Here is a 23,379-nt window from a genome sequence, read left to right on the forward strand (position 1 = left end):
TTCATTCATACCACTGATGTGAAGATACCGTTGACATGGCATGAAACCACATCTTTCGTCGCCCACTCTCAAATTGAACAATACAATTTTTTTTAAAAATTCTAATTTGCCTTTTCTAATTGCCCGATAATGCAGAAAATCTTGCAGCCCCTTTCATGTAAGAAAAATTCATCGGCGACTGTACTCATTTGCATAAAAGGTCGAATTTCAATGTAACTAAATTTCTATATAACAAAGCAAATTTTATATTTTACCGACTTCGTTATATTAAGGTTTAACTGTATATATCGAGGATAAAACATAATAGCCTTAGTGGTTATGTATAGAAATATTTCTGCACAAAATGAAGACATCTTCACGCTTTCTGAAAGACTTTAGAGGGAAATATGCATTGGATGTTTGCAGTGCCATCGATTAGCGACTTTGTTGGCTTGCTAAGAGCATTAGGTGTTAATAGCCATGTGGTTGTTGTTATAGTGACGCTCCTTCTTCAACCGTTTCATGCCGTCTCTTCGTATGAACATGCAGAAAAGGGGATGACCTCGAAGGATCCAATCAAGCCTTAAGTGTTCTCATGGTGATGGTCAGCTTAATGTGTTGTACTCTGTTTTCCTCTTTTCCTATCCCTAGGGGGATGTACTGCTGGCATATGAGATGAATGGCAAAGAGTTGCCTCGTGACCATGGCTTTCCCCTGCGAGCTATTGTGCCGGGAATTGTGGGTGCTCGCAATGTGAAGTGGCTCTCACGCATCCAGTTGAGCCCTGCAGAGAGTGAATCGCACTGGCAACAGAACGACTACAAAGGTTGGTGTGTGCAAACTTACTAGAGATAAGTGGCAGATGGAAGGGATAAATTTAGAAAGCCTCACCTGATGCTTCAAGCTCAGTTAAATTGAAAGGCCCCAAGGCTTAATGGAACAAGAAGAGTAGTTCGCATGTCTCATAACAGCCATACATTTCCTTGAGAACCCAGTAGGCTGTCGTGAGAGTTGGTTGTATGTACTCGATGCAAGAAAATGGTGGCAGAGCATGTTTTCAGTCAAATCTTGCTTTGATCCTTGGGCAGCCACTTGGTCAGCCGCATGGCATTTTGGGACTTGACCATGTACCATGAAAAATTTTGTCATTTTGCCACATTTAAGGAAATGACCTGATGCAAAAGCGCTGCCATTTGTGCTGGAGCAGAGGTGTATTGGGAGTGCTAGAAATGCTTCAGATGCCATAAGCATACAATGCAACAGCACAGGTATACGTCGTCATAGCTGAGGCCAGGTTTTGCTCAAAGATGCTCCAGATGAGCAGATGTTGAAGTATCCTTGCAAATGCAATCCAGCTTGCCAACTGACTTGATTGTACGCGGTTGACCTGGATGGTTGGAGTTTGTGGGGTCTTAATGGTGCAGGTAGGTTTGAGCTTCCACTCCTGCAAGAACTGATCATCTCCTATGTATAGCGCGCGTAAAGTGTATGTTCATTTAGTCTCGGGGTCCTCACCTGCGGCAAGCTATCTTTTCATCCACTTTCATTTTTATTTCCCTTATTATAGCCACATATTAATTCAACACAACAGTTAACTTCCCCTATGCCATTTCTGGCTTCATTGTCTGTCATATTGTGTGATTGTGAGTTACAGAAAATCGAGTCCCTTGGTTTCCTCTAATCTTCTCGCTCAGTGTTTTAGAGAAGCTTTCTAGCCTATTTTTGCATAAACATAGTGGGAACTCATTCTGTGCGCAGGCTTCTGCCCATCAACTGACTGGGACACGGTGGACTTCAAGAGTGCACCTGCAATCCAGGAGCTGCCTATCACGTCAGTGGTGTGCAGGCCACTAGAGGGTGAAGTGTTGGCCCCCAAGGATGGCAAAATACATGTCAAGGGCTACGCTTGGAGCGGGGGAGGCCGCAAGGTGGTGCGTGTAGATGTGAGTGCAGACGGTGGCCAGAACTGGATACCTGCCCAATTGGAGAGCGAGGACACTTCTCTGTTTAGGGCATGGGCCTGGACACTCTGGAAGGTAACCCATGAGCAGCACAAATCTCCCAAGGGGTGCTCACAGTGATCACACATGACATGACTGATACGTTCCACTGTAATCGTAGCTTCATTGCAAAGATTGGGCAAGGATTTTTTTTTCAACAGGTGCAAACGCTTTTGATGGCAGGCATCAGTTCATTCAGCCTGGCAACCGTTCATATTCTGCCACAAATGTCAACAGCAGTAATGATGGGCACGGGACGTGAGTAGCGATCGCTAAAAGTTGGCACTTTTGTTGTTGCCACTGTTAATGGGCAACCTGGAAAGTATAGTTGCACAAGCTGCTGACAACATGCATGCTTTATTCAAGCATGTATGCTTGCCAAGTATTTTATGGTAGGTTTGCTGAAGACTGTTGTGTAAATGATGGCTATCAGCCAGCCAATGGACGTGGCAATAACTATGTATTCCTACAAGTTCTTTTCTGAGTGATGCAGTACCTACTACAGGAGGTGTCACAGAGTGAGCAGTTAGTGTTTTTGTGCACCATAAGGATGCTGTCTTCCCGCAGTGTGTGCAGATTTATCACCAAAGTTTGAGTAACTTGCACAGCACATTAGAAACACCTATGTGCAGTGTTGAGTTCGGTTTTATTTCTTACTTGCTACTTATTATTAGCAGTTGTTTTCATTCCTTTGTGGTATGTAATTAATCAAACCTTCCATATGCATCTTCCACATTGTCATGGTCTCATAGCAGTGACCTTTCTCTTGATGTTCACTTACGCATTGCCCACTCTTTATTGCATCTTTATTTCTTCCACTCGTCAGTGGTGTCAAGTGTTTTTTGTTTACCCATTAGGCCACCTCACATTTTTCTGTGCTCGAGAACATTTTTCTATACTTACTGTATAGAAAATATCGTGTATTCAATTTAACAAATAAAATAAAGGCAGCTTTTTACAGTACAGTCAACGACTGATTTTCCGGACATTCCCGATAATTCGGACGCCTTTGCAGCACCGCCACAGTACACAATAGAGTCAATGTATAAGACCGTCTGAAAATTCGGACGCAAAAAACCTTCTCTGTACGATTTTTCGGGCTTTTTGCCATGACTGCAGGTCCGAAACAGCATTGATCAAAGCCACCCCTGCTGCCATTTTGATTATCTTGCTGCTTGAACAGGCGTTCTCGCACGTAGATCTGCTGGCAGCCGTAGCCACCACCTCGACAACGCTAGGCCTAGCTACTTTGACGTTCGCTACTGAGCTACTTGCTGTTCTGTGCCGTGTTTTTCATTAAAACAATTCACTGCTGTTAGCAATGGTGCTGACTTCGCCTTTGTAACCCTTGCCAGTGGGTTCGGAGTTTGAAAAGCACGACACATAGCATAATGCCGGTTCCCAAAAGTCAGCTTCACCTGTCACTGCATTACGCAGTGAAGCATACCAAGAGTGGACAGAGGCAATTGTCGCGGGACACAGTATGTATTCCCTATACATGCTTGCACCTGCCGTCTCCTGTGACTGTACGAGCACCAATATGCCTAATAGGTGTACTGGCAGGCCTTCAGAGCTATTTTGGACGTGCCTGTGGCGGTTTGAGCCCTTGGGGGCACTAAAAGGCATGCATCCCCCCCCCCCCCCCCGACTGCCTGATTTTTCGGGACGTTCTCGCGGCTCCTAGGGAGTCCGAAAAATTGGACGTTGACTGTAGTCGTACTATATATGAAAATTTCAGTAATTGTGCGTTCTTCATTTTTTTCTTTGTCTTACATTAAGTTGAAAATAGCAAATCAGTAGTGGCAGCTGAACTCAAATGACTGCATACTGTGTACATTGCTGCACCATTTAGCTTCATCACTAGCTGTTCTTATATTTCTGCTGGATTTGCCTAAACTGCATCATTTGCATGTTACATGCAGACATTCAGGGCTCAATTTTGTCGATAGCTGTAAGGTAATCTGCTTTTTTTCACTTTGTGTACAATACAAGGAGAAATCGGTAACCACCTGAAGTTAAAATGTTTTCAACTCTCTCATTTTCTTTGAGTTCAGCAATCAGTACAAGCTAGTAAGTTTAGATATGTTCTGTAGTCCTACGTGGGTATTGCAGCTCCACCAATGCAATGCAAGTGGCTGTGCAAATTCCAGGACCACTTAACTTTTTTACTGCACACAAGCTACTTGATTAAGTGAGTCAATTAAACTGGACATGGGAGTAAAGAAACTACAAGCCAGTCTGATAGGACTAACATGACACATTGTGCTGTGACAGTACAACTTCTTGCAGACAAGTTTGCCATGGCTACGTGTATTTGTGGTCATGGGTTATGACACAGTGATGCCAGAAACAAACACAACTACATAGTTTCAACTGCAAACAATTGCAGTAGAATGAAAAAAGAGTCTCCATTGTTTAGAATTTGTGAAATGTGCCACTCAGACCTTGCTGTTAAGTTTCAGCAGTCATCTGATATGTTGCACTTGTCTATCCAAGTGTGTTTTCGAAGTGCGCTGAATTTCTCTGTACTATATTACCAGCATAACTACTAAGGACAAATTTAGTTGCACTCTGTATAATCTTCTGCTTTATTTGTTTCCTGTTATTCTGTTACAGCTATTTGCAGCATAGTCACTGGTCTTTGCAAACTACGAATTAAGACACAAGGCCTCTTTTTATTAGCCTTGCTATGCAGGCCGGCACCTTGACTAGGCTGAATGTTACTCGTTGTTTTACGTAGAAATCTGTGTGGCTGGCCGCTGCATAGAAATACTTGACGGCTAAGTGAAATGTTTCTGCTTTACAGCTCGATCTTCCAGTGCCCAAGGGCGCAGACAAGCTGGAGATTGTGTGCAAAGCCGTCGACTCTTCATACAATTCGCAACCTGAAGGTGTTGCCGGTGTCTGGAACCTGCGAGGTGTCCTGAACAATGCCTGGTACCGTGTCCACGTCAGAGTGAAACAGCCATAAAAGTAAAGGCGGGTGCACATCTATTGCAGCGGCCTCGGGTCAGCTCCAAACAAGCACACGCTCCACAAAATGCCGAGAGACATATCGCTGATCAAGCTGTGGAAAGTATTCTGGGTACACAGAGGAGCAGTGGAAGCCAAGCACTTCCAGCGGATGGCGATTGACCCGACGCAACCTGCATTAACAAATTGCAGCTTAGAGCTTTGCCCAAGCCATTTGCCCTCGTGTACAGAAATCATGAAAAAAATTGTGCTGCACATGCCACTGCACAGTTAGCCTTCTATGCCAGACTTGAAGTACAATTTATTGTTGATAATATTACCATATAAAAATGTTAATTTGGCATCTATTTCATGTTTAGGAATGCCACATGCTGTACGGTCCTTACACTGAATGATGCTTTGCAGTACGCTCATGCAATGTTCTTAACTTGTACTTGTGGCCTTCAAACTAGTCGTTATTGCTTATAAGAGCCCAAAATATATATTTCTTCTTTGAACTGAAGGAAATAAAGCCCTACTACTTGTCATTACTTCAAAGCTTTCATTGTGTATTTGATGTAAAGTTGCCAATTTTTGCAAGTCGGGTAACAGACAAGCAAAGCTGACTCACCGATCACCTGTCATGTCGTTGAGAAATTTTGCATACGATGGACGCATGTTGTGAGGCTCCACCACGGCCTGAAAGAAAGGAGAAAACTTGCACAATGTTAAGGTCCAGGTCATTTGCCATCAACAGCCATAAGAAGCACTGCAAATAATGCAGTCAAGAACTGGTGGCATGGATTTTCAAAAAAATTTGCAATCCTTAACAGCCATTCTTTCAAAGGCTCCAAGTACAGCTATAAATGTACATCTCTCTGGTAGCTTACTGTATAGACTCGTGTAAGGGTCTCACTATTTTTCCACAATTTTCGTGAGGTACGGTTCTTACACAGGACTGAACCTTTTTGTCAAAATGGTGCTGGCACAAACACACAGCTCTTGCCATCTAGTAGTGGCATTTGGAAGTACGCAGTGAGTGAAAATTTGCCGATGCAAGCGCACATCATTGGGGTACAGAACGCGATTGCTTCTCCGTTGAAATTTTTTTTCAATATTTTGGGCTGCCATGCTGGAAATGCTGCCCTTACATTACATGGGTGTAGCCCTCACAGGAGTCTATATGGTATTTCTTTGGGGATCTTCTTGAAGCTCATCATCCTGTCTGAGCTGCATGAACAATGCTGCAAACAATCCAAATCCCCCACCACATTTCATAGTATACTCTCTTACAGTACAAGGAGCTTCGGATGATAACAGTAGGTTGCTTTTTGGTTTTTCCCAAGAATGTTTCACTAAGAGATTATGTTAATTCTGTTATTGTAGGTGCTACAACAGAGCACTTTGAAGTCGCAATACATGCTGGTCAAAGCTACGGCAGATGCTGCAAAATTTCAGATTTTGTCAAATTTGAGTAAATACTCTGGTGGGAAATATTCATTGCACTGCCCAACAAGTGCACAAACAAATGTTTGAATTACTGAATAAAAAAAGAGGGGGGGGGGGGGCTACCCATTTGCAGTGACTTCTTATGGCTCACAAAGCAAGGAAAACATTCTTAAACAGTTCTTCACCTTCCTGATACTGCAAATGCAGAGGTCTGTACAAAGTGGCACAGCACAGCTCTGGCAAATGTACTGTGTCCACTTCTCTGCTGACTTATGCTGTAGTGCTGGCATATATTCACAACAAAGCCGACTCTCACAAAATTCCAAATAAATTATGCTCTTTTGTTGCTAATAAAATTGTTCGAAAATGTTTCCACACATTCAGAAGTTGCAATGCACACAAAATGATCCAAGTAGACAGCATTGTCAAGATTGCTTGAAACAGTGTAGATCCATTTTTGCGACAACATAGGCCACGAGCAGATTCCTTCCTTCCTTCCTCACCATCCCTCCTCGAAGTTCTTGTAAGTTGGCAACATATTCTTTTGGGGGAATAATGCTTTCTATGGCCTTGCTGCAGGTGGGAAGCATGCTTTCTACTGTCTGTGAAAGTGTTACTGACTTTAGAAGGCACATTGTAAATGCAATTCATGTCAGCCAGTACTCAAAGCACAGCCTTTTGCTCCAAACTTTGTGCCTAGCACCAGTTTCGTGAAATATGTTCTCAAAGTGTACTCTGAAATGAATTGCTGTTTCAGTTAACAGTTTTCCACAGTGCAGAAACATATTACTGGAACAACGATGCATTTCCCTGCAGATTTCGAGTGCCTATTTTTGGAGTTACCAGCTCTACTAGTAATCTTAAAAGCCACACTATATTTCCAGCTGATTCCATAATATAATCTGTACTGTGATGTACAGTTGTGTTCAATATGAGCTTCAACACAGTGGCCATGGTCAAACGGGCTCAAAGACTGCACGGCAGTGCTGACAAAAAAAATATTGATATAATAAATGCCAGTAATTGGAACAGTGCGTAGTTTTCCAATTTCGTAAAGTTGGCGCCACCGTGCAGTCTTGGGACTCCTTCGACTGAGGGCACCATGTTGCAGCTCATATTGGACGCCATTGTACATGTGATGTAGACAATGGTTTGCAACCCCAAGGCTTTAACTTACACAGAACATCATGACTCCACATCCAAGGGCAAACAGTAGTTCAGAGCCCCATGCTAATGTGGGTGCATAGCCTTTTCTTGCTGCTTGGCCGTACAGCACCTAGAAAAAGCAGGCATGGGAATTGATGTCACATAATGGCTGTGATTTTACTTAAATATTGCTTGGTAGTGCTTCCAGCAAGTGTTACAATGAATGTCATCCATTTATACAACTTGGACAGCCAGATTATGACATATGTTTCTTCATGGTATGTCTGACCAGCAAAGGCACATAGGAGAATATTCTGACCACTACACTGAACAGCTACATCACTAAGAACCACCAGTAGGAGTGTCGGAAAGCTTTACAGCTCATTGCATACATGGGGTCTTCACTCTGGGAGCTTTGTGCCTTGAGGTAGGACACCAATGTTTATTGGCCACCTAGTTGACTGTGCCTAGGATCATGTGCAACATATGCCTGCAGGTTAAAGCATGTTTTACATCCAGTGCCAGGCTGTGAGTGGTGCTGGCCAATCTTTCCAGTGCTGGTAGGTCCTTTCATCCAGTAGGAATGTTTGCATTCAGTGCACGGTACGCATGATATCCTGGATTATAGAGAGAGTGCTAAATGTGGACTTCATTGCTTTCACATGTATGCAATCATCATCGTCACCTTTCAGCTTTCGTCGTCTTGTTCGGTCACACACACATTTTCAAAATATTGCTTTTCTCTGGAGGAAGTTACTGTTTTTCCTAAACAAATCCTGCGAGTCAGCACTTGCCGAGTCTTTTTTTCTCTCTTGTGGTTTGGTGCTGTTTAACATCTACCACCTCACCCAGACTGAACAAGTGACCTGCTCCATGAGCACAGTATATAATTTTCAAACAATTTGCTCATTGGTTGTGGCACCACTCACAAAATTTTGTGCAGATGATGGCAGTCTGCTTTGCAATGCATGCAAACGAGTCTGTTGGGCAAGTACTGCATATCTTGGCAGAATTACGACAGCTGTCTCTCAAAAGGGAGTCCCACTAAGTATTAGCATGCCAGCTCAAAGCAAGCAACTTGGCCAGTGCATTAGAAAGGATGCATTACATGCTGAGCTTTACAAAGGGTGCACTAAATAGCGCAGCGATTAACTTCTGTCCGAACAATTTCTAAGAAGCTGAGCTATGCCCCTTAGTACTGTATCAGGCACGCAGTGAAATTGTAACAAAACTGCATGCTTCTGCGTGAGTATGAAACGACTTTCAGGTTCAGCAGGATATTGCAGGTGCAGAAGTAGTCTGAAAGTACCATGTTAACGACAGGGAAGATATTCTCGCTTTGTGATTAAAATGCTCCTCGCCAGGCCACGTGGCAAATTTTAGCTATACAGTAGAAGTTGTTACATAACCTCTAGGGAGCGTTCTACCGGAAGAATTTTTCAAATTGGTTCAGTAATAGCAGAGATAGAAATATTTCAGTGCCGCAAACCTATCATTTCCAGAGGCGAAAGTCGCCACCAACACAGATACACTCTCCAATTGCCCCGTCTAGCCTTCCTTCCCTGCATTCTCTTATACCGAAGCTGGAGGCTAACATGTTGCATACGTCACTAGCCCCGCCTTTTCTCATTTTTTTTTCCTTGCATTTTTGCTGCATGGCACTCGTCCACTTACAATCTCACATGCAAGCTATTGCGTTTTTCTCATTTCGCACAGCGCACAATTTTACACGCTCTGCACGAGGACCGCTGATCAGTACTACAATCATGAGCAATGAGGCAAGCGTGAGAGGATGAAAGAGCATGATCGTGGCACTGGAGCATGCTAGAAAATGAAATAGTTTCGTTCTCTGCATGTGCGACTGCACAATGTGGGAGCAAACGGACGAAACAGAAGTACATCTCTCTTGCTACGGTACGTAGTAAAACAAAAACACACAGACATTTAGTTTGTGTGCTTTGTTATTTCTCTAAACTTTAATTCATCCATCGATGCATCAGATTAAACATATAAATGATGGTGTCTTTAATAATTCTTGAAGACAGCACAGCCATGTATGTAGGTGCACTTGAGCGATTGACACCATCGTTAGTGCGCGCATGTATGCACTGCGCCTGTCAGCTAAAAATGGCGAGACCTTGTGAGGGGCCCTTTAAAGGTACCGTTCATGTTTTGGTTGTAGTTTTAGCCAAACAAGCATGGTTTCACAGTATGGTCTAAGCAAGCATTCAGTTTTACTTAGAAACTTAACTGAAATGGCACAGTGAATAAAATTTTGTTTGCTGTTGTGAGGCTTTTCTACACTAGCTCCCATGGGCCAGCAAGCGGACATCTGTTGCAGCTGAAATATTGTTGAATTCGTTTTGGCAAGTTTTGACCATGCAATTCACTAAAGGTACGGGTTATTTTCAACCTTTCTGTAACTTCGTAACTGCTTGTATAATTTAAAACAATAAACAAGCAAAATTAGCTTCGGAGGCAGACTAGATTTTAAGAAAACAAATTCATTCAAATTATGGGAAAGTGTAGACTGCACTGCATCCACAACAATGAAAGGTCTGTGCACAGCCTTGAAGCAAAATTGAAATTGGGTGAGTTGGTACAGCTGCCTGATGTGACTTGAGCAGAAGCTGCCCTTTCTTGTGTTGAAAAGTTAGTGTTGTCTAGCCCTGAAAGAAAAAAATAAAGCGGTTGTCCCCTCCTTTCAAGCAGTGCATTCTGAGCAAACTGAACACTGCATAGCCTCCTCAGTTTGTCAATTAATGGCAAGTGTGATAATAGTGAGAAGGTCCTCTAGTTGCTTCTAGCTGTGATACACCCTGTATGAGACAGCTAGAGTGGCCAGGCTTGGCCGCACTCGTCCTTTGCACTCTGACCTCGATCAGCTTCCAGGTGAGGTAGAGTGCAAGGGTCGTATTGGGGCTGGCAGCCATGCTGAGCCCAGCCACAAGGCCGCTGGCAAACACCTGCCAGGGGGACTCATAGCCACAGTAGTGGCGCAGGAGGCAGCGGCAGCTCTGAAACAGATGTCACGGAACAGACACGCACATGATGAAAATGATCAGATATGTCTTTAAGCATGAAAGCGAAAGACGAGATGCAGGAATTTTGTGCACAAGAAACGTAGCCTCACTTGTCCGGTTCACTCCCCCTTCTTGATTGCCTCCCCTTTTGCACTTGCAAGCACATTTTGTCATTTGTGGAAATGCCCAGTTTAGTAACTGTGAAGACAGAAGACTAAAGAAAGCTTAGTAATGTGGAACAAGTGAAGAAAGCAACCTTGACACACCCTGAAAGAATGCTAATGCTAATTTTAGTTTTAGTTTTAGCTATTTTGTAGGCCACACCATATAGGTCACTAACGCAGCATTCTGCACAGATTCTGAGCTCTAATTTATTCACAATACACAGATGATGTGGAGATGGTTGGCGGTGATGATGCTGGAGATGATGGATGATGAAGTGCTGTGAGAAATGTCACATACACACAGGTGGTCGGTTGATATAGTCATAATTTTGTTGACCTGGCTGACGTGCAATGCCATCTTGTTTCATTCCATTTTTATAACAGGCATGTTTATTCCATATTTGTATCTGTTACTTTAACAATATAAGCAAGTCATGGCATCAGTCCTCTCTACTAGAACACTGAACACCAGCTTTGTGTTAAATTTGGCCGGGGCTTCTTCCTGTACAGTCAATCCATTGTGGTGCACTTATATGGCACCTCAACTCGGCAGTGAGAAGTGAATTTAAAAGCATGTGACAAGGATTCAAAACTATGGAAGCAACTGCACAAAGTTTACAATAGTCTTTAATGTTAATAGTCTTTAAGCTTAGCCGGCGCATATTTTGCGAAGGCCAGAAGGTTGGCTGTCAGAAAAGGCATGCCCAACGTTTCATAAAGTGTGCCACAAACGCCGTTAATGAAATTCCCCTGCCCTGCGGAAGAACCTATATTGGACAGACGTTAATTGCATGAGTTGCATGAATGACCGACTTAGAGAACATGCAAAACATATAGAAAATAATGATGGTGAACAGCCAGTAGAACACTACAGGGCTTGCACCAATTGTATTCCATGGTTCCGAGATGTGAGGATTTTGGGTAGAGGCAGGCAGCAAACAGCACGTGAAACCTTGGAAGTTTTTTACATTAGAAAAGCTGTCCAAATATCGTCAGTGACACATCTGTTTTTCTGTACGAGGCTGAGCAGAAATTTTTTTCATGCTTACTCAATAACGTGTTTTTTACTTGAATCTACTTGATGCCTTGTACGCATGCACATGTACTCGGGGTCTGGGAGGGCTGTATATGTAGGATGCTTTTACATTCACTAAACAGCTGAAGTAAGCGCCCGTGTTGTCTCCTTTCTTGTGTGTGTAGCTTTGGCGCAAAACACGTTTATTATGTGATTAGCAAACTAGCACTCTGCACCATAGTTGTATGTTAAAGCTCCTGTGAGTCAAGCAATGCTAAAATTACTGTGAGCTTTGCTGGGCAATAAAGTTAGCTGCTAAGATGCATGTTCCATGTGGAGAAGCAGTCACTCCATAAAGCTGATAAGAAGGAATTCCTTGGTTATCACTCAAAGAAGAAAAAAAGCTCATTTTGACTCCACTGCTGTCTCTGCATAGCAGACATGCTGGATAAGCTTCTCTGGAAGCAAGATAGTTGAGGGGCTCCTGGATGGTGCACCAGTAGGTCTGATGACTGGTTGTTCTTAGTGGTGCAAGGGGCCAGGATGATGATTATTATGAATGAATTCCCCTATGAAATTGGGTGTTGGCATGTGTCAATACACTCCAGAATACTATTTAAGTCCACATGCAGCGTTGATGTCACTAAATATTTTTTTTTAGATTATCCATTCCTTGTTGTCTGTAATAAGTGCTTGATTACATCATCCTGCAGCTAAGCACCGACTTTTCTTCAACATCACTCTGGTCCTTCCCTACCTATGCCCACTAATTATCCAAACGTCTCTTGCTTCTGTTTACTACACGAATATATTTGCCCCTTCATTACTGTCTTAAAATCCTGTGGCTTCATCGAGAGTGACCACATTTTTAAGCACACTTAAATCTATATTTTGATGTTCTGACAAGATATGTGTGCTATTCATTTTCGCAGCATTTTTGCACGCTATGCACAGGCCATCTTCTTTAACCCTTTACTGCACCTTGTTGCATTTATGCAACATTCCGATGAATGGCGTTAAACACAGAAGCAAAGTCCATTTAGAGCAGCCTGTATATGTTGTTGCATTTCCGCAACATTAGTCTAAAAAGCGAGCCGCCTTGTGCTGCCATCAGTGCTAATCCTTCGCATCTTCTACGAAAAGAAACGTGGCAGAGGCTGCGCGCGCCCGTCAGCAGTGACACGGATAAGATTTGCCGATTGTAAATGTATCTCTCCATAAGACAAAGCCCCAAAAACATTCTTATGCTAAGGTCCACATCCTCATGACTCTGTAGATTAAAGAAAACATTGCTATCTCGGAATAGTTTGTTCCTGACGACGGAACACTGCTATGTTGCGCAAATGCAACAATGTGTACTGTACATGGTTTATTTTCTTCAGAAAAGTGAAATGGCTCCGAAACGCTTTGATGGCCGAGCAATTTCTCCTGATAATGAACGCAGCGACCTTTTCAGGAGTGATGACAACCACGAGTGTAAATTCGTTTCGATTCAATATGTGTGCAAAATGTTTTCTGGTCGATCTTTTTTTCAGAAGGATGCGGTGCATCCGCACGCTGCTGTGTCACGTCGTCATGGGCACAGCCTTATGTCTGTGCTTCTATGTTCTAAATTTTGACATTAACGCGAAAGCACTGCATTGTTTCCTGGCTGCACGGGAATCTGCATGACGTAGTGCACGAAGTGTGGGAACCACCTGTGGTGCACAAGCAAGTACAATTGCTTCTTTTTGTTCCACACTAAGTCATGGGTGCACCAATGATTGTGATGTGCAAATAAGCATCTGAGTACGAATCGCACTAAGTCTATCTTTCACCTTCAACTTCTTTATATGCATGTCGTTGCAAATATGCAACATACCCTTTTTCTGCAAATTTAAACCACAGAAATTCGCTAAAGTTAGTTTCCATGGGAGTACAGATACTGTTATCCTTCCCTACAACTCCATGAAAAATATTTTGAGGAAACAAAAAATTGTGCAGTAAAGGGTTAAACTTCCTTTTATAAATTTACATCCTTAGACCTGCCTTAGCCTTAAAAAGAAGTGCAGTGCCTCTCCAGTTATCGTAAAATATTTTCCCATTAACTTCTTTATTCCCTATATTGTAGCTTTTATTTAATGTCTTATTTTCCATCTTCCCTAACACTGGTGCCTGTAACTTTAAGCTTTATGCTTGCTTTTTCTTGCCTCATTGTCAGTGCTGTGGCCTGCGCACCGGCCATCGTCATAGTTCTTTTCCACCAGATCTGTCCAGAGGGCTTAAATAAATGAGACTGTTTGTGCAGGTAATATTAATGCTTTCTAAAAAAAAAATTAAAAGCTAGTTGATTAACACCAGAGGGTCAGACTGAGCTGGACACTAGGCTTTTCTTGGGTAAAAGATTGACATAAAGTATGGCACGCATCACATATAACACACAGCTGTGCCACAAGCCATCTGAACAATAGAATGAAGTCAACCCACGCATCATTCAATATTCTGTGAGTGCACAATGGGCTGCACCACTTTGTGCCTAAGGCATGCAGCACGGCACTACGACAGGAGCAGGGTAAGAGCAGTGAGAAATTAGGCAGAGGGTCAATATCATTAAAAGCTACAGGAACCCTTTTATAAATAGCTGTTTGCATTTCTTCTGTTTTCCCAAGTGTATGTCTCTCTTTGACGTATGCAACAGTTGGTTGCATTATAATTTCATAATGCACCTTTGTTTCTCATACCTCAAGAAACGTCTGTCCAACATTGTAGAGATGGTCTCATTATATTCAAGCAAACGTGGTGCTTTATTCCATTCTAATCATGTAATATTTCTGAGGGTCCATTTTCTGTTTCTTTCCTTTTGAGCAGTTCCTCTTACACATTGGTGTCAAGCGTACAACAGATGTCTTTTGCCTCATATAAGAAGTCCTCATTAAGGTGAAATTGTTTGATAACTGTATTCCAAGAATAGCATGCTACTGTGTCCCGCATCATCTGCTCATACAAGTGCACAGTGAAAAAAAGTTTTGAAAGGAACAAAAAGTAAGTAAACGGACTTGGAATGTAACACAATACCATATGGGTGCAGGAATTAGTAATGCTTGAAATCAAATCAAACACAAATACAACTGTGCCAGAGTCTAATCAAATCAAATATGGAATACATTTGAATGGTTTTCAAATAATGAATAGGCCTTTTCACTGTTACATACTTGCCAACTCTTCCAAGTTATCCGTAAGGTTTACGAATTTAGGCTCATTCCACAATTTTATCAATTGCTGCTTTCTTCTATATTGTCAAACAGGATGTATATTGCTGCCACCATGGGGCAGAGATCGATAATATTTTGTTTTGCTGGTGCCATGTAGCTTTGCTTTCCACTTTGTTCATTTTATTATGCTCACTGTTGTCCATATTTATAAGTTTGTGTGCAAGTGCAAGTGCATGCGCATGTTGTTTTCCTTTCCCTTACCATACATTAAACCTGCACTTTCTTGCCAAGCCTCTTACTCAGCTAACGCCTCTAGTTATCAATAATCTTTCTCTCACTAGCGTGTGCATATTTTTAGACATACTGGTTGACATGTACAGTTTCCTATTGATGCATTCCTAGAGTACACAAGTTTTTTGTACAATAGGTAACCATTGTACTTCGTGCAAATAACATGGCGGTGAACGTTCGAAGGCTAGCAGTCTGGCATAATGTACCTCCAACTTCCTGCGCAGATTAGCTCATAAGACCCAAAATGCAAAATAATGTATCTCTTTTTCCACTTATATACGTCCACTATGGCCGTTGGGATGAAAGTTATTGCACTTTTGTTTCAGTTTTATGTTTGATAGCACACGGTTGACTATGTGAAATGTATGAAAACTATTAAAGTATTAAAATTTGCAAATAGTGATTATTCGATTTTCGGACTGAATTGAATAGGACAATATTAAATTCATTATTAGAAAGTTTTGAATATTTGCACACCCCTACAACATTGCAAATTCATTTACTACAGTGAAGTGACAATGTGTGAAGCACAGAAAAGCAAGCGGGTTGGAGAGACCCACCCGGAACAGCCCAACTGCGCTGGCGAGAAATGCCCCCTGTGCAAGGGGAGCCCACCGGCCAAGTATCCGCCAAGGTCTGCGACGCAGATGAGGTGATGCTAGCGACAGCAGGACTTGCAGCCCATAGCCTATCAGAAATGGTGCAGGCATGCCCTGCACAGGAGAAAGAAGCAAAATGTGCAAGTGCAGAAACATGACAAGGCCTGTTGAACAGCGTTTGGGACTTGCACAACTTTTGATTTCTAATATTGGACTGCAGATGCAGATTCAAGCATTTGCTAGTTTTTGTGCCATGTCTTTAAACTCTAACGACATGTGCAGCACGAAAAAGCAGGCCTCAAGGCTTGATTAAATGGCCTGGTAAATACAACAAGGGCCATGAAAGTCTGGTGCGAGTGTCAGGAGGAAGGAAGAGGCAGCGTGTTGCTGTACGGCAATCGGAAATCAACAGTCATGACAAACTTGCTTTTAAATTATAGTTCGTATGCAGGCACCCACCATCTGGTGTTCCGCAGCCAATATGCCCGGATCTTCTTATGTGCACCACTTGGCTTGAGCACAGGTATTACCCAAGAATAAGAGGCAAGAGTCAGATGACGGAGATCAAATGACATGATGCGGTGGCCACGGCGGCACTGCGAACACGAGCCTATATGTGGGGCTCAAGTTGGTAGGCCATGCCACCACCGCAGCGTAGGAGGCTAGATAGACACACTCAAGGTGCCTGAAGTTGTCAAAGATGCTTCGCATTAAAATGTATTGGAGCTTATCTTGACAACAAACAATAAGCACCATTTTGCATGCATTTCCTTTCTTTGACATTCTGCATTCGCAACTTTCCCGTCAACAGTGCTCTGTTGTGCTGATACATGGGTGCTATTCATGACCTGAAAGCACCGGGCAGATAACATTACGCATGCAAGATAGATGAAGATTACTGCCTGGGAACAAGATAAGTCCCAAAGAGTGCAAATTTTTCCTGGAGTGTGCCTTGTATCATCTCTCATACCAGATTGTATGAGAAATAGTGTGCACCTGTGGTATCTTACCTTGTACCATTTCCGTCTTCCCTCAGTGATTTTGCTATACCCATCCTCACCTTGCAGTGTAGCAGTGAAGACAATTGATGATAGGGATGCCATCAAGAAAGCAAGCAATCCTGAAAATGTCTATCTGCCTAAATGTGAGGGCACGGAACGGCTAATGGGTGAAGGATGAGGGAAGGCTGATAAATTCTCAGTAGTTAAGAGGAGGGTGGGCTGGTTGGTAAATTTAACAAAGTGAGGATGATGATAAGATGAGAGGGTTTTATGTTTGAGAGTGACAGCGGGACATGCAGGTGGCTCTGCTCCCCAGCACTAACCTCAGCAGCATGCCGCCAACAGCTTCCCAAGTGCCAACATGGCTGTCCCGTGTCAGTCGCGGCTGTGGGGGCCGCAAATTCCTCTGCACCCATGAGGAGTCTGCATTGTGAACAATGTACCTTGTGCACAAAATCTTCAAGCAAAACATATTTTGTCAAGTAAGCTTTTAAGAAACACTATCACTTATTCGTTTCTTTTTTTAAATGGGACATCCAATGACAGGCGGATGCCTGCCTCAATACTGGTGCATCTTGATTTATGCTCTCGTGATATAGGTGAAATGCTGCATGCAAGAACAAACAGGTGTAAAAATGGTAGAGGAAAGATAAAGCTGATATACTGAAAGAAAAAAATAAGAGATCGCTTTGAAGCCTAGCATCAATGAATAATTATAGTAGTAGCCACAAGTTTATTTTTATTCAATGGAGCTTGATGCTGGGATAGGTTGGTTTACTATGTTAAAGGAAAGACGCAATGCGATCTAGCAAGGATGAAAAGGGAGAGATGCATACTGTTATTCTTTGTGGGAAATGCAGGAAGGTCCAAGAGCACTGTCTAGTTCCTTACTAATGAAATTCAGGTCCAAGAGCACTGTCTAGTTCCTTACTAATGAAATTCAATGTTTGATTGCATGCATTCACACCATGTAGAGCCTACATCACTAAATCATACGCATCTCCTTAATCATATATAAGCCTTTGCTAAAACCCAGCCACTTACTTCCGCTGCTCTTTCATCAAGTGATGCTCACACTGTAGCTTACCGTGTTGTTTCAGCAGATGGGCAAAGTCTTTTTCATCTTACCACACAACAGCCTGTTCAGACTGGTTATCCCCATTTATAAGCATGCTTGCTTGCAAAAACTGTCTTCAAGCTTGCCACCAAAATATGTGCACCATACTGCAGAGATGTGAGGCTGCAAGATACTGGTGCCAGTGGTACTGAATCTGGCACGTTACTTCCTCTTGGTGCAGAGTAATATGGCTATGTGGCTCTTTAAATTGTGATAGAGGAAATTCAGTCCCAGATAAGTGCAATGAATCCCATAGTCATTTTTTTTAAATGGAAATGAACCTGCTGCCCATCCAGCTTTCAACATAATTCTGCGGAAAAGTTCACTGTGCATCAGCTGTCACAGTTAAAACCAAGCAGATTGAAAAGTGGGTAGATTAGCACACTTCTTGGCACGAATTTCTCCCACATTGCAACAGAAAAGCACAAATGGATGAACAGAGGCAGACACAAGCAGTGCTTTTGCAGCTACAGACAGTAGAGCAGTGTGTTCTGAGATTCTGAGATGAAGCTTGAAAATGTTCTCAAATTTCAGTACAATCAGTTCTATAACTTCTATTATCTCACTTGAACTGAACCTTCCCATTCGCCATTGGAAAATGCATGAAACAGATAGCAGAGCAATGCATTACTGAAGACTATCACTGAAGGCTGTTTGAGCAATGTGTCATGAATGAAAGTGCAGTGTGTCATTGATCAGCTTTACACAATGCAGTTTCTAGCAATACAAGCTGTTGTAACACTACCCCAACCTTCCTATAGCTCAGATCTTGCCCAGGCTGGCTTTTGCCCAGGCTGGCTTTTGCCCAGCTGAAACCTCGCTTGAAAGGATACCATTCTGGGACTTTTGAAAACATGCAAGCTGCGCACTACATTAAAGAAAAAAAAAATCTTAGGAGAGGAGCATGACATCCTTCTATGATGTGATTTTCTCTCTTCCTTCACTTGCTCAATGTGCATTGCACATTTAATCCTAGGAACTTCCAGACATATCTTCCCTAACTTCCAGAGCTTCCAGACATATCTCAATGTTGTGTTGGTTAATGGCAAGTTTCATGGCCGCTGGTTGCTGGAGTTGGCGCCGCTTTCTCCAGCCCTTGCCACTCGCTTTCTGCTTGCCTCATTTAAGGCCGCTAGTTCTCTCCCTTGGCATATGGAAACATTGTCGCTATTGCAACAGCAATGGTTGCTCCAGAGTGCTCACATGATTAACCATGCATTACAATTTCCAAGGGACACAGCAGATGAGTAGATGACGAACCCACCAAGGCTGTGCAGGCTGGCTAGAAACAATCGTTTGCCATCATGTGAATGGTGACGTGTTTGGGTGCTTTTTCCATTAATCGTCCTTTTTATTTTTTGTATGACTAGGCTTTTAAGGTTGTCGTGTGACACGCCCTCTTAAATCCCCCCCCCACCCCTCCACGGCTGCTTCGATGAGTACTTTGAAAGAGATCCCTGTTCAAAGCTTCCAGGCAGGCTATGACACATGGCAGAATTTTTGGTAACTGCATATTGATGCACAAGAATGCTATGCTATTTTGAAGAATAATTTCTGTATGTGAGCACATCTTCAATTAACCCTTTAACTGCTGATGAACTCGTCGTGAACTTTCCGCTATTTTTGCACATATGTATTTGTGCAGTTTCTTGTAATTTTTAGGAATAATATACAATTACTTTTGCTATCTTTTTTCAACATGACCAGTAAAAATGCGATAGGCATTTCTAGTATAATATTTTTTAGAAAGAATTGGCGCAAGATATGCAGGCCTAAAAAAATTCCACACTTTAATTACACGGCAGTTAAGGGGTTAAGCAAATTTTCAAGAATAAGTCTTATTATTTCATGAGCATACCATGTAAGATTCCACTTCCTTGTGGTAAATTTCATACTTGGAATGCAAGGATATCACAGAACCTTACTGTAAGGGCCTGTGCTTTTGCATTTGACATCCTACTGCAACACAGATGGATCCACAGTTGGATCCAGCAGGAAAGCTGTTTTGTTTAAGCATTGCGACTAGGCAACGTAATTATTGCCAAAGACCTCTTTAAAAGAGAGTGCCACCAAATTTGTCTCACTGCTCTTCCATTGCACCACGTGACAAGGTGTATTGCAGAATGATAAGTACAGTACAGACTGTCAACATATACAGTCACTGCTGGTTGATTAAAGAGACTGCCTAATAAAGAGCACCTATTGGTGCTGTATGGTCACTGTGGCATGCACAGCAAAGATGTAGTATAGAACATGGATGTAGTTGTATTTGTATGTGCTTTATACAAACCTTAAAGCTCTGCAAACAGGGTCCTTCAGCTTGTTGTTGTTCCTGCATGAGATAAAGATGTGTAGCTGTGATGACTACAATAGAAAGATGCAACCCCCCCCCCCCCATAACGAGAAAGCTTCATTGCAACAAATGACAGTACATCCAATATGAATGCCAGGAGTTGTGCTTGTACAAAAATTATCAGAGCAAAAGAAAAAGAACAGCAAGGCTTTTTGCAATGACCAAACGGCAGCAGCGTGTTCAATCAATAACTTTAATAAAATATCAATAGATTAATCCATGACCCTTTACAATGCACTTACTACTACTTGTCACTGGGCTAGTTGGTTCATATGTATTTTGATGCAAAAGATGCAAAATAAAGTAAGAAAACGAATGGACAGTAATGAATGTCAGGAATAGGGCTGGCCCTGTCCGGTCATCTTCTTTCTTGTCTTTACGTATTCTCCACTGCAAGCACAATGCACTGCTCTCCCATTCTTGCAGCAGAAGGGAAGGTACTCCTGTATGCCCTCACGTACAATGGCTTGTTGTGGTGCCCGGTAGGGCCTTCTGGAAGTGCTTGCCCTTTTCTTTCCTATACTTCATATTTGTCTGTTGCCTTTTCAAGAATAGGGCTGAAAACTCAACATTGCATTTGGTTGGCCTGCATTCTTGTCATTATTCACATTTCGCCAGAGCAAAAACAACTGGTGCACACTTCACTGTGTGCACAATCATCCAGGTTAGTGTTGCAGGCACCCTCTGATCAGGTGAACCAATGCGGCATTCATTGCCAGGAATGTTGCACTGCTGAGTGCCAATTTTGGGTGCTGTTACAATCGGCTGGCGGGGGTAGTGACCTTCTAGCCTCTACTGCCCCGCTGCAACGAACTGCTTTGTGAAGCCAACAATGCGTCTCCTTCGGACAGGCATGTGGCACCAGTAATGTGCCACACGCCTTACTGGCGCCACACACCTTGAAGAAGACAAGTCCACTTGTCGAAATGTTCGCTCCTGTTTTCACCGTGTTCTCGTTTTGCTCATCGCTAGTAAGGCAAAGACATTTGACGGACCGAGTATTGTTTGTTGTTTCACTGTCGCCTTCACGGACCTATGGGAGCAAAAAAACTCCTGGAAAAGGGTGTTCTAAGGAATTTTCCTCACGGACCCTTGTAACCGCCACATTCGTTTGACGTATGCCCCAGCTAACTGGTCGGTCATCCCAGTAACCAAGAGGTGCCAGCTTGAGTCGGGCGTGACAACCCTGTCTGAGAGGCTCCCCTCCTTTCTGTGAGTGAACAAAGGTGCAGGTGTGAGTGTGTGAACCCTCCCCATCAACACAGGTCCTTTGACGACTTCGGACACTCCGATTAGATGAAGGTTGGACGACAATTTCCCTGGCCTAGAGATCTAGGGAAGACAGAGGGGATTTAAGCTGATGTTTTCGGCTCCTTGGGGTGCTTCACTTCAGTTATGTAATTTTGTAAATAAACCCAGTACTCCTAGTTCCTCCCTCCAACAACGTGCTTAGCGTGAATGAATCGGACGATGGCATGGGCCAGCTACCCCTTTTTATATGCTTCACCCCAACTCTTACAACTGGTGGCAGCAGTTGGATTGACTTTGCAATGTGGTGCTGTGTCCGCACTGAGTGCTTGGTTTTTGCTTTGACTGTCTAGGCTTCATTTTGTGGTTGTCCACTTTAGAACAATAAGGAAGCTGGATTATTGATGGTTAGCTAGGTTGTGTTTACCTAGTTATGTTTAGTGAGCAGAACCAAGGCAGTAAAGCAGCAATCATGGATTTGAGGACACTGCTGACAGATGAATTGTTGGTTGTCAGTGAGGAACTGGGCCTAGAGGTACACAAGGAAATGAAGAAATTGGGAATATTAAAGCTGATTTCCAAACAGGCCAGTGAGGGGGACATTGGAATTGGGTTAGAACTTTTTAGGAAAAGAGAGAAATAGGACAGAGAGAGAGAGAAGAACAGGACAGAACAGAACACGAGTTAAGAAATATGGAACTTGGCCTTGAAACTAAACGTTTGGAGTTGTCTCGAGTGAGTGAAGGGGCTCTAGAACGATCAAGTGAGGCAGAATCATACCGTATGGACAGGTTGTTAAAGCCATTTGACGTCGGGAACTACATAGGGTTGTCCCTAGAAAATTTTGAAAGGACTTGCCAGAAGATGAACTTCACTCCGGGTACATGGCAACATCGGTTGCTGTCTACGTTGTCATGTGAAGATGCTGAAGCAATTGCCAGACTCGGTGCACAAGATGCATATGATTACGTGAAGGTTTAAGGCTAGCCTTTTGAAAAAGTACTGCCTTTACCTGAAGCTTTTCGACAAAGGTTTCGAAGCACAGGCAAGATGGATAGTGAGGGATATTCGGAGTTTGCATATGGCTTAAAGGCAAACCTAGTCGAGTGGTTGAAAAGCGCGGAAGCATACGAGAACAGCGACAAGATTATTGAATGCATGTGTCTAGAGCAGTTTTACAAAAGCATCCCACAATCTGCGAAGCTGTGGGTGCAAGGCAGAGGAAATGTAAACACTGTGGAAAGGGCGGCCGAATTAGCCGAAGAGTACGTAAAACGTAGAAAGCAAAGTGCCGAGGATGGAAATTGGGACGGTCAAAATGGACCGCGGAAACAATTTCTGTTTAAAAAGAGAATGCAGACGAAACGACCGGAGCATGTAGACACAGAGAAAAGGATGTCAGAAAAGAGCAAAGAGAAGTCAAATGGTGAATCCATAGAAAAAGAGCAGAAAAAGGAATTCGAGTCTTTTAGACCGATCCGCTGCTATAAGTGTCACAAACTCGGACATATCACTGCGAACTGTGGGAAGTCTAGCATAGTTTTCTCCTACGTGGACGAAAGAGGCAAGAACATGGAACTTTTAAGCCCGTATCTTCACGACCTGCATATTAGTGGAAAACCATGCCAAGTAGTACGAGACAGTGCCGCCACCATGGACATTGTCCATCCATCTTGCGTGACGGTAGATGACTTCACTGGAGAAGTAGCATGGATTAAACAGGTTGTGGAAGAACACAGCGTGTCTCTGCCGATGGCGAAAGTCAAAATCAGTGGGCCGTTCGGGGAGCTCTTGACCGAAGCTGCAGTTTCCAAATTGTTGTCACTGCAGTACCTTTACATTTTTTCGAAT

At 43.0% G+C, this 23,379-nt stretch overlaps 2 protein-coding genes across 3 annotated transcripts in view; one reads left to right on the plus strand and one right to left on the minus strand.

Annotated features, from left to right (window-relative positions):
* Nucleotides 1-4,950, plus strand: part of shop (sulfite oxidase) — a 31,274-nt gene extending 26,324 nt beyond the window's left edge. The window contains exons 6-8 of the mRNA XM_050169930.3: nt 631-805; nt 1,738-2,015; nt 4,786-4,950. Coding sequence (XP_050025887.1) covers nt 631-805; nt 1,738-2,015; nt 4,786-4,950 — 618 coding nt within the window. The remainder of the gene's footprint in view (nt 1-630; nt 806-1,737; nt 2,016-4,785) is intronic.
* Nucleotides 4,951-4,953: 3 nt separating this feature from the next.
* LOC126521278 (transmembrane protein 135-like) overlaps nt 4,954-23,379 on the minus strand; it is a 33,329-nt gene continuing 14,903 nt past the window's right edge. The window contains exons 7-13 of one of the 2 annotated variants that reach the window (XM_050169931.2): nt 20,218-20,259; nt 17,134-17,233; nt 15,771-15,923; nt 10,403-10,543; nt 7,558-7,656; nt 5,563-5,630; nt 4,954-5,125 (exon numbers count right to left, since the gene is read on the minus strand). In XM_050169931.2, the coding sequence (XP_050025888.1) occupies nt 4,990-5,125; nt 5,563-5,630; nt 7,558-7,656; nt 10,403-10,543; nt 15,771-15,923; nt 17,134-17,233; nt 20,218-20,259 (739 nt within the window). In that variant the 3' untranslated portion in view covers nt 4,954-4,989. The remainder of the gene's footprint in view (nt 5,126-5,562; nt 5,631-7,557; nt 7,657-10,402; nt 10,544-15,770; nt 15,924-17,133; nt 17,234-20,217; nt 20,260-23,379) is intronic. The other variant, XM_072288641.1, reaches the window with a different exon arrangement.

The sequence above is a fragment of the Dermacentor andersoni genome, chromosome 6 (assembly GCF_023375885.2).
Source record: "Dermacentor andersoni chromosome 6, qqDerAnde1_hic_scaffold, whole genome shotgun sequence".
In the NCBI taxonomy this organism is placed as follows: Eukaryota; Metazoa; Arthropoda; class Arachnida; order Ixodida; family Ixodidae; genus Dermacentor; species Dermacentor andersoni.